The 14,110-nt window shown below is 32.4% G+C and overlaps 1 protein-coding gene across 6 annotated transcripts in view; it reads left to right on the forward strand.

Annotated features, from left to right (window-relative positions):
• The window catches only part of PLCZ1 (phospholipase C zeta 1), a 121,592-nt gene that overhangs the window by 23,310 nt on the left and 84,172 nt on the right, over positions 1-14,110 (forward strand). For all 6 annotated transcript variants that reach the window (XR_012470162.1, XM_074194350.1, XM_074194351.1 and 3 more), the window contains exons 4-6: positions 2,158-2,383; positions 9,855-10,056; positions 11,772-11,916. Coding sequence is in view for 5 of the 6 variants with exons in the window: in XM_074194350.1 (XP_074050451.1) it covers positions 2,158-2,383; positions 9,855-10,056; positions 11,772-11,916 (573 nt within the window). In the remaining variant the exon portion in view is untranslated. The remainder of the gene's footprint in view (positions 1-2,157; positions 2,384-9,854; positions 10,057-11,771; positions 11,917-14,110) is intronic.

Consider the following 14,110-nt stretch of genomic DNA (forward strand, 5'->3'; position numbering starts at 1 on the left):
TATCTATGCCATACTTATCAAATTTTCAAATGATACAAATCTTGGAGGAACAAAATAATTAGATAACATTAAGTTTCAAAGAAAATTTCAATAGTTTAAAGTATTTGGTCGAATCTGATTTATTGTGAAATTTAGTAGGGATAAATATAAAGTTTTATACTTTGAAAAATCAGTTTTATAAGTAAAAGTCAGAGATGATGTTTTGTCTTGAAAAAATAAAATTCTCATATACTGCTGACTGAATATTAATTAGCAGTATGGTTGATATAAAAGCTAACATAATCTTCATTAGAAGCATAATGTCTAGTACTGAGAAGCTGATAGACTCAGATCAAACCTAGAGTATTATGTTTAGTTCTGGGATCACCCCACTAAGGACTACATTGATAAACTTGATAGTATTCAGAGGATATCAACCATGACTGGTCCTGTCTTCTGTTAACTGAATTTTTATTGAGCTATTTTCTAATCTAGTTGTGACAGAATAGGTCAGAGTGAGAGTACCAGTAAACAGGTACTGGTCTGTTAATTATTTTCTTTGCAAATTATGGGATTATGCTTTTCTTGGAAGTTCTGCTTAGTATAATTCAGGCAGAGAATTATATACATGATCATAAATGGGAAGAGAGAATGATACAATCAGTCTGGAGGTTTGATTTATCTTCCCAGGTCAAATTTACTATGCAGGACTATGCAATAATTACATCCCTTGTGACCATCCAAGTAGGATGTCCTCAAGTCCTGTGGGAATGACTAGGTTGATTGCATAGTCTTGGGGGTGCATGGGGTGCATTATGATTGCACTGTTCAATTTATATTAATTCACTTCACTTAACACAGCCAAAATAATGCCTTTTTTTGATTTTTATTAAAATCAATTATTCTGGCTAATTTGTTTTCACTGTTTCCCTAGGCCCAGAATCTGTGTGTGAAAGGGATCAATAGAAACTAAATTTTTATTATTATTATTAAATTCATTATATATATTAAATATAAAAATCACTTTATACCATTATATTTCCCTTCTATTCCTCCCTATTACCCTGATCTGGTTCCTTTTTCTCTCAGGTCTGAAATTCTACAGAACAACTGTCTCTTTATGGAACTTCTTCCTCTAACCTTATGGCAAGATGTTCTGCACTAATTAGATTACTCTCCTTAAAACTGTTTTCATTATGTCACTTGCCAACTCAAAAAAAATGCTCCAGGGGTTCCCCAATATAATTGGATAAAGCACAAACTTAGATTGTCATCTAAAGTATGACCCCAATATACCATCCAAACCTTATCACCACTATATCTCAACTTTCAGTTTTTAATTCTACTTAATACTTAATAAGTATGTTTTGAATATGACTTTATGTCTTTTGTAATGGTCCAGCTGGAATATATTCAGTTTTCTTGTTTGTTTATTCATGTTCTATTAATTTTCCAAGGGCCATTTCCATTCCAAACTTTTCCATGAGCCTTCCCTGACCACTCCAATTTTTTTTATTTTTTGAGAGATTATATCACTTATTATTTTACTCTTATTTTGTAAGGCAGTTGGGTTAAGTGACTTGCCCAAGGTAACACAGCTAGGTAATTATTAAATGTCTGAGGTTGGATTTGAACTCAGGTCCTACTGACACCAGGGCTGATGTTCTATCTACTGCACCACCTAGTTGCCCCATTATTGTCTTATTCTTAGACTCACTTGAGACATGATAATATACTACCTTCAATTGATCTTTAATTAAATTGTTTATCTCTTGTTCCCTTAGTTGCTTTGAAAGCTCAAGGGTAGTTATCACTTAAAAAAACCTCAAAAAACTTTTATAGTGTTATAACTGCCATAGCACATAACATTCTAATAGACCATCAACAATATTTGCTGAATGAATTGAAAGAAAATATTTTTCTTCATTTTTACCTACATTTTCTCTCTGGCATAATATATGGGAGAATCTAAGTTCCTGAATCTTTCTTGATCTTCTTACTACTTTACATAATATGCTTCATATTTCTTTCTGCATGGGTATTTGACAGTAACATTTTATTTTTTTAATGTAACATATTTTGTACATAAAATACCTTGATTTAAAGTATGCTTTTTCATTAAAAAAAGCAAACAACCTGCATATGTAACTTTATAAGTTCTTTCTTTTTTTTTAGTAGGAAAATGACAGACAAAAGAGTGGAAAAATAACCATAGAGGAGTTTAGAGCCATTTATCGAAATTTTGCCTACAGAAAAGAAATTGTTGAGATTTTCAATACCTATTCAAGTCGCAAAATTATGTCTGAAGAAAATCTGTCAGAATTTCTTAAACAAGAACAATATGTTGAGATGAGCAAAACCATTGCCTCTGAAATAATTAAAAAATATGAGCCCATTGAAGAAGGTATAATTTATTCTTAACTTAGTTTAATGTTTACATTGCAAATGTTTGTTGTTATATATGGCATTTTTAATTGGCCAATAGCATTAAACTGAAATTTAATGATGGTTTGTATGATATTTGTATGAATATAGTGACATCATAAATATATTCTGCTACACACAATATTGAACATTTTTGTATATAACCTTTCTTTCAATGAATGCCTTTCTTTCCCTTAACTCTTACTTTCAGTCATGTTTTCTTTTTTCTCTGTATGTGTCTTCTACTGTCCTCCTTTCTTGCTTCTATTTTCAGTTTTCTCCTAGTTTCTTTCTCTTTCTTTCTTTCTTTCTTTCTTTCTTTCTTTCTTTCTTTCTTTCTTTCTTTCTTTCTTTTTTCTTTCTTTCCATTTCCTTTCCTTACAGAGATTGCCATTTATGCCTTATACTCAATGTATTTCCTTCTCTCAGGTACATCACTTTGGAGTTGAACTATGATTGATAGCTAGATTGAAAGTTTAGGGTCTCCCAAAGGAAACTCAGTGATCTGTTCTTTTTCTTTCTAGTGCATTACTCAGTGGTGGTAAGCTGAATAAAAATGCTAGATTTATATAATTTATTCTATGTTGTGTTGCTGTTGATTGGCAATTTAGTCATGACCCCCATGGATCATACTCTCCATGGGTTTTTTGGGGTAAATTTCCTTCTCCAGTGAATTAAGACAAAGGTTAAGTGACTTGCCTAGGGTCACATAAATATCTGAGCCTGGGTTTGAACTCAGCTCTTCTTGACTCCAGGTCCATTTCTCTATTCACTAAGAAGTCTAGTGGTCATGTTATCTAATAATAATGTATAAATACTCAAAATTATGTACACTCAAAAAAGAAGCTATATCATATAAAAATACTAGCAATAGTTAACAGATGACAACATATACTAACATGAAATTGCATTCAAAGCAAATGGGCAAATAAGGGCAAACATTAACATTATTATCTGGGTTCAGGTTTTAACCCCTTTGCTTTCTTCCCAATCGTGTTCCCTTAGTCATAGGTAAGATAATTCTGATTCTTATGATCTATTAACATTGCTGCTGATTGATGGTATGGGTTGACTATTAGAATTTTTTAACCTCTGGATTATACCTCAGGGGGTTTCTATATCTGATATTTCATTCCAACTCATCTCCAAACTGTTCAGTGACATCACACTTTAAAGTCAAGTATTTGTTTACTCATGAGATAGCAAGTTTCACTATCAATAGATATACTAGGGAATGCAATCTATTACCCATGGTCAGCACTCTTGCAGTAGATAATTGCTACTCAGCCTTTTGGATAAGGATTTGTTCTCAGGATAAAGGCTTCTGTGGATCTGCTCAAATCACCCCTGGCTTTTTTGTATGCATGAATTGACAGTCTTTGAAATCTTCTTCATATTTTTCTGTCTAGTAATCTTTAAATGGAATCAGGACATTTAGAAAAATCGAACCTTTCCCATTTTTTCCCTGATTCTCTTCTATCACTATCCATGAGTGAGATTATTTAATGGTTTAGCCATAGCAGCATAAAATAAAAACTTGTGATAACAGTTTCCAAAAACAAGGATTTGACTGTGACCAGTATATTTTCTCAGTTAGCTTTATGTCTTGCTAATTTCCTATGATTTACACACTTAACACAGGCTCTGACAAACTGACCCTTGTCAATGGAAAGCTTCAGAGCAATCTTAATTCTAATTGATCCTTTATTTTCATTAGAACATCCTCTTGTGCTCTCAATGTCTTTCTGAAAACAATGAGACTAGGTACACCGACAATTTTAGAAAATGTTTATCTCTTGCAATATTGGTTATTGAAAAATATCACATGTCATTGAGATACCCTGGGGCATGCATTCAAATTGGTAAAAAGTAAATTGGGCAGATTAAAAGCTATTGTGTCTTTATCATCTTTCATAGGAATCTGAATTTATTCATGTTCTAAATCCAACACTAATATTGAAAATTATTGACAGTCTAAGAAATAGTCCAGCATATCTAGAACCCTCGTTGTATTGTACTAATCCATTTTGATTCTCTTTTTTCAGAGACTGATAGTTTTATTCCATGTTACAATATAGATATTATATGCATGAGAGTGGATTTTGTGATGAGATTGGACAATTGGTTAGAAAGAGATTACAGTATCTGGATCACACTACCTTGGAAGCACTGCAAAATTGCAGATCTCCAGATCTAACTCTGAAAATAATAACACAAAAAAGCCTGAAACTTGGGACATTGCCTCCCCAACCCAAGATGAGCAAAGGGAAATTTTAGCATAAAATTCAAAGACAAGAAATAGACTGAAAAAATGAGTAGACAATAAAATGACCATGACCATAAAAATCTGTTATGGTGGCAGGGAAGACCAAATATGGGAAAGACTAAAAGAATACAACAATGTGAAAAGATCTACAAGCAAAGTCTCAAGGAAAAAATAATTTGATACAAGCCCAACAAGAATTGTTAGAAGAATTAAATAGAGGCAGAGGAAAATTGAGAAAAGAAATGAGAGTGATTCAAGAAAATTATGAAAAGTAAATTAACAGCTAATAGAGGCACAAAAAATAATGGGGAAAATCCTTTAAAAACTAAAATTGATCAAATAGTAAATGAGGCACAAAAAAATCACTGAAGAAAAGAACTCTTTAAGAAGAAAAATAGGCTAAATGTAAAAAGAGGTACAAAAGTTCACTAAAGAAAATAATTGCTTAAAAATTAGAATTAGGCAAATGGAAGTTAATGACTCCATGAGACAAGAAACAATAAAGTCTAAAGAATGAAAAAATGGAAGAAAATAAAATGCCTCATTAGCAAAAACATCTGAAAAGGAAAATACATCAAGAACAGACAATTTAAGAATTATTGAATTTCTTGAAATAACAACCTTAGATTGTTCTTGGAATGATCAGGAATCTATCAACAGGAACATAACAGGAACTATTTGCCAAATAAAAACAAAGACAGTCTCTGCCTTCAAGGAGTTCATATTCTAGTGGAGGAAGATAAAACAGAAAAAAATAGCTAAAAGATCTGGGGTAGGGGATTGTTCTCATCATCAGGATATGAGGGAGGAGGCAGCTGAAAAATTAAGAAATGACTAAGGAAATAGAGGTTGCAACAGCTTGATACAACCACTATAAAAAGTATATACAGAGAATTTTTATGGAAAAAATGAAAAGTGACTTGGGAGTTGAGCTTCCCAAGACAGCATGTCTGTATCATGATGTTTTTTTTTGATGAATCCTCCTTCTCTGGACTCATAGGATCTTGATGAAGTGCTGATATAGCCATCCTATCATAAGAACAGTTTTTAGGGACTAAGGTCATTAGAATTCCAGGACTAGTGATATTCCAGGGTGCAAGTTTTCTATGGCATGATGGAGTAGTATAGATTGCAACCTAAAGAGAAATGAAGAATCAATAAGGTTGATTGAGTTGCTTCTTGGGGATATGACACCTTCTATTTATGGATTAAGAACATGGCTGTCCCCTCTGAACTGTTGCTTAATCAATTCTTCTCTTCTACTGGTACTAAAGAAATCACCAAAGTTAAACTTCTTAGGCTCCATTTCTAAGTTGGAGGATCCAATGCTCTCATAATGGTGATTGCTACCATGTTCTATAGGCTTCTGGAAAGATATATAGATGATCAAAACATATGAGACTGAGTTCTACTTGCTGATTACTATATCATAGTAGTAATTTGAATAATTTGGAATTTGCTTGTATCAATACTTTATAAAATCAGTAACTGGTCAGTTGGACATTGCAACTTCTTCAGGAAACTTTATGCTTACTTAGATATCTCCTAAATATAAGAAAAATTTGTAATCCAAATTCCTTTTATGAGTTGTTAAGGTATTTTTCTAAAATTTCTCTAATAGAATGATTAACTATAATAATCATTTGTGATCATTGTCCAATATATCAATGCATTATGTGTGATTAATTATCATCAAGGCCCTATGAAGCCAGAGGAGAAGGATTCATAAAAAAAATTAGATGTGCTGTCTTGGGAATCTCAACTCCTAAGTCACTTTTTTATTTTTTCACAAAAAATTCTCTTTATATACTTTGTTTATAGTGATTGTAGCAAGCTGTTACAATCTCTAATCCCTTAGATCTATTCATTTAAATAGAATAGTTCTATCCCTGGTTCTATCTTTGTGGACTTTCTGTAGGCTCATCATCACATTTTTCATCAATGTAACTCTTGTTTGTTTTTCACAAGTGAAATAACTCTTTGCTACTCTGAGATAATCTTTAAATGATCTGACTTAACTTTCAGTAGATAACAAAAATTTGGTACTTTCTGTTAAAAAAAAAACAACTTGTGAGGCATAGCTATTGCTCTTGATGGGATATCATACTTCTACACGCTTGCTCCAGCCTGACCTTATCCACTTTCTCAGGTTTTACTATCCATTTTCCACCAATCTATATAGTTGAATACTCACTTAAATTAAAGAATAAGAGTTTTTTTGATTCTGTAATTCAAATGAGTACTCAAATAGAATTGAATTTAATTAAATGAAGGAAATGATTGGTTGGTTGTTTTTTCTTCTCCCTTTTGCTCTTTCTTTCCCTCTCTCATCTCTCTCTCTCTCTGTCTCTCTGTTTCTCTGTTTCTCTGTCTCTGTCTCTCTGTCTGTCTCTGTCTCTGTTTCTTTCTGTCTCTGTCTGTCTGTCTGTCTCTCTCTCTCTCACACACACACACACATTTAGGTAAGTAGATGGCTGGGTTCTCTCTCTCTCATCTTGGTTAACTATTCATTAATAGAAATTTTTCTTTTATTCCTAAAATTATTCTCTTGTCAGAGAAAATAGAAGTGAAATTAAAATTTAGTAACTAGACAATTTATATATGTATATATACACATATATATAATTATGTTTATATATATTCTAGAAATATTATTTCACTGGTACAGTGTCACAAAACAATTCTGTGATGAAAAGAAACTGCAGTACAAAATTCTGAACATGATCATCTTATTAGTGAATCTAGCAGTTGCCAATAAAGTGAGATCCCAAGCCCCTCAATGGTCAGGGATGCATAAAAGCAGATAAATAAATCTTTTATACACATAGTTACATAGGTTCAATGATGCTAAATTAGGATTGTGATTGGTGTGTAGTAGAAATAAGGTGGGTTGACATTTGAGACAATCATGCTGACTTCCAAAAGGGGGTTTCCAAAATTCAGGGCAATGGGGAAGACAGAGTTAGTCAATATCCTCTTGAAAGTCCTATTAGACAACTCCCCTTATGCCAGAGTGGTCCAGAGTTTGGCTTGTGATCAGACAGAACATCTTATGACCATGTCAGCTCATCTTTCCTCCTCCTTTCCAGGGTAAGATTGAATTCAGAAATAGAATTAATAAAGATAAGGAAGTTAAACTCTCCTAAAGAAGTCAAAGTATCTGACAGATTCTGGGGTTTAGAAGGCTAACTATCTTTATAAATCAAACTTATTCCTATGTATTGATTCCAATGATTAGATATAATTTTTAATCAATAACTAAAAAGCCACAATAAAGTGGTATATTCATTTCAATTTCCCAGTGAGGAAATATTTAATAATAGACATTAAAAGAGATCAGCAACTCTTTTGCAATTTAAGTTTTTATGGTGTTGTCTGGGGGTACTGAGAAATTAAACTAGTATGTGTCAGAGACAGGACACAATCCATATACATGTGAATAGGTTATTCTATAATTTTTACATGCTAGGCAGTTGGGTTAAATGAGTTATTACCTCAAATGAATATTTTTAAGGTCTAAATTTACTCCATACTTTTCTTCTCCTTTTTTAAATGAATAAATAATTTCTTTTCTTGATCCATAACTTTTTCAATGAACTAAATAATTTTGGATAGTGCTTTTGCAATTGTCTTACTAAGTGTGTGGTGGTAGCATAACCTGTAGATAGCAAGTCATAGGAGAGAAGTAATGTTGTGGGTGGCAGTAAGAGCTTATAGCTTAAGAATAGACTTAATTTGGTTTTACAGATTTAGCAATAGTCATATTATGTAGTAATTTTCAATTTTTTATTATGACTTCTACAGCTTTGTTATCTACCTTCAAATATAATAGGTTATAATTATTCTATTTATTTGAAGAAAAGTTAGATTGGCCTCAAATCCAGGTACATCTAGATTCAAGTGCTCCATTTTAACACATATTGACTGTATCACCCTATTGACTGTATCACCCTAGGCTGGTTACTAATCTTTTTACTGCTTCTTTAAGACTATAGGTTACAGAAAAGATGTTGACCTACATTGGAGTTTCTTCATTCAGAGTTTCCTAAACAAATGAAATCAAAAGTCCAGTTGTTTTTGAATGTTTGGTCCCTATTTTGTCTGTTCATTCACTGGATAAACATTTATTTTGCTCTTTTCATGTTTGAATCTTCATAAATATATACCCTTATACTTATCCCTTGGTTACTATACACTTTCCAGGGTTACTAAAGTGAGATTGAATTCTGGTTCTATTATCTAATTATCTAATTTTCTAAGGCCCTGGAATTAATACAGTGTCTGGCATAGAAGTGTGTAAATTGAAGGTAAGGTCTCACAGGTAAATGTACTATATTAGGTGTTATCAGAGGTTATAGGACATGAAGAAGAACCTACTCTTGCATTCAAGATGCTTCTAGCAAATAAGCAAATCTTAGCCTTAAAGAAGATAGCTATGGAAGTGTGCATGTAAAAGGTTGTACCTTTTTTTAAATAGTAAAAGATTTTCTGAAAAATAGAGTAGTTGAGTTTTTTCATTATAACTTAAAATTCTCTAGGAAAACTTGCTATATAATGAAGTCCCATGACAAATACTTTTGAAAACTAAAAACTGAATAGTGAAGTAAATTATACTTAGTTTACCACTTAAAAAATAAAATTTTTCTTATGGATTTTAGATTGAGGAAGGTACATATGGCATATTTTGGGTAATTAGATGGCACAATGCTTAGGAGATTTGGACTCAGTATTTATGTGACCTTGGGAAAGTTATGTAAACTTGGTAGCCCCAAGTTTTCTCATATCTAAAATTTGGATAATAATGGTCCTACTCCCTAGAACTGTTGTGAAGATCAGATAAAACAATAAATACAAAGGACTTTGCCAGCTTTCTAGAACTCTATCTAGCTATTTTATTTTAAAATACTAGAACAAATTGATATGTATTTTACATACTTTGCTTCCTGATGATCAAATATGAATTAAATCTTTTGAGATAATTAACTGATGAATTTTATTAAATTAATTTTGAACTGAAAGAACTGAGAGGTAGCATTAAAATTTGTATACCAGCACTGTTAGAAGTTCTAGCAGTTTTAACTATATATTAATATTTTAGGGATAATATTGATACTAAATATAGTTGAAATAGTCATTCTTTTAATTGGTAAATATAATTTTTGCTTTCTTTTTAATATTTTCATAGTAAAAAACCAACATCAGATGACAATTGAAGGATTTATAAGATATATGAGCTCGAATGATTGTTTGCTATTTAAAAGGGATTGCACAAATGTTTATCAAGATATGACTCATCCTTTGAATGATTACTTTATTTCAAGTTCCCATAACACCTATTTGATTTCTGGGCAGTTAATAGGACCAAGTGATCTTTGGGGTTATGCAAGGTATTTATCTATGCATATAATGTGAAATATTGTTCTACCTAAAAAGCAGTTAGCTCTTCAGCCATGCTTTTATCATATGTGGACCATAATTTGACAGAAGGCATGTGCTTGGCATCTCACTGGAGCAGGTAGGCAAGGAACAACTACTACCTGAGTGACTCATAACTACCTATCTTTCTAGTGAGATATTTGATGTATTTCCTATATAAGGCATGTCTGTGACCAATGACCAATCAGGGGTATTAAAAAAACTATTTTGAAGAGAAAAAAAAGATTGAATTCCTACTTCTACTCCTACCACCACTGAAACTAGATAGTGTTTAAGGCAGGAACAGATATGGTTTATAAATAATGTATGTCTAGAAAACTTTCTATAAAGTAATTATAATGTTATAATGGAATTCTAAATATTTTAAATATAAAATCTGATCTTAAAAAGCAACAATTACTTAATGAATAGAAATAATTTTTCCATTTAGAATAGCACATAATTTTAAAAAGAGACTTTTGTGTAAATTATTTCCTTTGTTACCTTTTACAACAAATCTATATAATTTTGAAAGATCCCTATTGATTCATTATCATCACATTCATGCCATTGAAATTAGGAGAAATGTCAAATTGAAGCCAGTTCCAAAATTTACATTAAAGTATAGATATTTATAAAACATTCTATTACTTAAAAGGTTTGACAAATTCAAGCTATAGAATTAAATTGTTTTTTGAACTTAAACATTAGAATTTGGGTCTAGTAAAATGATGCCAAAGATTTTATTCTAGTAACAGACTAGTAATTGGGAGTTTGATAGATAAGAGATTTTAAAAATTCAGTGGAATAGAAAGTACTCTCTGATTTTGATGGAACCCAAACCCAATGCCAAGAAAGAATTCTTAATTTTTTTCCCCTAATCTCTTCACCTCTAATTGTAAGGAATGTGTGAATCAGACAGGTGAGAAAGTGAGCATCAGAGCCTTGAATCCTGATACATCATTCTGAGAAGGGATATTTTCTAAAATCAGCATTGAATAGAAATAGGGCAAAATTGTAATCCTGTTAACTAATCATCCAGAATTCCTAATAATTTTTTCCATTCTATTTATGATCAAAATCTGCTTCCTGGGCAAGATTAAATGAATTAAATTTCATTTAGATAGAACTGAGACAATCATATAAGATAATTTTAGACTTGGAAGGGTCTCAAGATTACCCCATTTAAGAGATATTCATATTTTAAAAAGAAGGAACACCTTAAGCTGAAGGAGAAAAAAAAATTACCCTTTCCTTATCCAGCTCATTTTACAGATGCAGAAACTGAGGCAAATAGGGTTTCCTGACTTGCCTTGGTCACACAACTGATCAAACCCAGATATTAGTCTTTCTTACTTCAGGCCCAGTATTCCAAATATTGTGACAATTAGATGCTTAAAACCTAAGTAGAGACAAATTGAGCATTTGAATAGGTGAGAGATGCAGAGAAGTTTTAGATCTCATACCAAGTCAGATCCTTGTAAATGTGCCTTTGCTGGTTTTCCAGAAGTCTTGTGATTCCTCAGAATACCAGTCACCTATATATTATGACAAAAGTAAAAATGCATTTATTTCAAAAGAAAAAATTTTTTGAGAGCTGATTAGCTGTTCTAGATTATTTATTATACTACCAACTTCTCTATACTGGTTAGATATCTGAGAAGTCTTTTGTTTTCATTTTATTCAGTGCCCTTGTGAAGGGATGTCGGTGTTTAGAAATAGACTGTTGGGATGGATCTCAAAATGAACCTGTTGTATATCATGGACATACACTAACAAGCAAGATTCTGTTTAAAACTGTCATCCAGGTGATCAACAAGTATGCATTTACGGTATGTGGTTACTAATATTAGCTTTAAACAATAATGCACAGGTTAAATTATTAGATAAAAAGGCAAGCATATTTTACCAATACTACAGATTCATAGAATCTGAGTAGGAAAAGACCTAGAAAACTCAGCCCATACCTGAATAGTAATTACCCCACCACCACCACCACCAACATATCTGACAGGTAGCTATCCATTTTTACTTGAACATTAGGGAGAGGGAATGCAACACTTATGCCATGGTACTCTACAAGAATTTCCTACTGTTAAACCTAGATTTTCCTCCTTGCAACATTTACCCAATGCTCCAAGTTTTATCCTATTTGAATCAAGGAAAACAAGTCTAATTTCTCTTTCAAATGAGAAGCCCTTCAAATTTTGAAAATAATTCTCTTGGTTTCTCTAAGTGAAATATACCCATTTGCTTCAACTGCCTCTCTTGGATGATCCTGCTTGTCTTCCTTTGAGTACTCTCCCCTTCTTATAAAATAGTGATCATATAGAACAAAAAACTTCAGATGTCTGCCAAGGGTTTAGGATAACAGGACTTTCATTTCTTAAATTTTTGTGTACCATGCCTCTCTTAATACTTAGATCTCTTAATGCTAAGATCACATTAGCTTTTCTTGGTTGCCAAATCACCCTGTTTAAACATATTGGACTTGCATAAAATCTATATCTTAATCTTATATTTTTATCCTATAACCTTTAAGAAAGCCAGAGATTGTTTTATTCTTTGAATGTGTGTTCCCAGTCTAGCATAACATGCATATTTATTGATTGAATGCTTAATTTAAGCACATCTCTCCAATATCTTTTACACTGTTCTAAATGCTCCTATAGTTTAGGTCTTCATCATCTTTTGTCCATGTAATTCAATCAATTAATCAATCAATCAAGATTTTTTTGTATTTGATGTTGGAGGGTATAGAGAAGCATTAGAGTTTACAGGGATAGGACAAGTCAGACTTGTGCCCTAGGGAAATCTGCTGGTTGAATGGAGGGTGAATTGAAATGGGGAGAGACCACCAGTAGGCTATTGTGCAGGTGTGAGCCTGTACCAGAGTGGTGATAGTGTCAGAGGAGAGAAGGAGGCTTAGGGGAGCAGTCTGATGAAGGTGAAATTTTCAGGTCTTAGCCACAGATTGAATACTTTAGAGATATGGAATGAGAGATAATGAAGATCTGAGAATGAAAAGTAGGGTGAAAGCCTGAAGGTCTGGAAGGAAAGTGCCTAATTCAAATAGAAAAGGGGTGGCTAAATCATACATAAGGATCCCCGAAGGTTACATATAGAGTAAGAAAATCATATTATCAAGAAATCTTTCAATATTATCTATGTTCTATTTTATTCTTTTTTATTTTGTTATGAATTTCTGATGTGTTGTTCACATGTTTGACATCTCCATTTCAATAATAAGAAAGTTAGGGAGTAGAAGATTTAGAGGGGAAACTTAATGAGTTCAGTTTGGAAATGTTGAGTTTGGGATATCTACTCATGGTTGAAAGGCTGTTGAAAGTACAAGATTGGAGGTCAGTAGAGAAGTTGGGCAAATAGATTTGGGAAATATTTGCAGTAGAGGTAGTAATCAAATTCAAGAGAGCTGATGTAATCACCCAAATGAAATAATACAGATGGAGAAGAAAAATGGGTCCAGGATAGAAGCCTATGGAACATCTATGAATAGAGGGTGTGATCTTGGAGATAATTCAGCAAAAGAGACAGAAAAGTGGTCAGATTGGTAGGAGAAGAACCAATAGAGGGTGGAGTCTCTCAAAACTAGAGAGAATAGCAAGTGATCAGCTGGGTCACAGACTGCAGAGAGGTCAAGGAGGATAAGAACTGAGAAAAGACCACTAAATTTGGCAAATAAAAGAATCAATAAAGAGAACTACAGTTCTTTATGATCATTTTATGATCCTTATGATCTATGTTCCTTCTATCTATATGGAGCAGCAAATGCATGAGTTCTGGGAAAGTTTCCTCTTACTTTAATAAAAGTCACAAGAGCAGGCTTAGCAATTTTACAAAATCAGTTATATGAGGTAAGACATGTTTTTCCTGTTTTCATTTTTTTCACTGCCTTTGTTAATTATAATGCCACAAAATAAAATAAATATCTTTAAGCAGAGGTAAAAGAAAATATCACAGCTCTACAATCACTGCTAAAGTCCTGGAAAATAAAGGAAAACAGGT

Source organism: Macrotis lagotis, chromosome 7, assembly GCF_037893015.1.
Source record: "Macrotis lagotis isolate mMagLag1 chromosome 7, bilby.v1.9.chrom.fasta, whole genome shotgun sequence".
In the NCBI taxonomy this organism is placed as follows: Eukaryota; Metazoa; Chordata; class Mammalia; order Peramelemorphia; family Peramelidae; genus Macrotis; species Macrotis lagotis.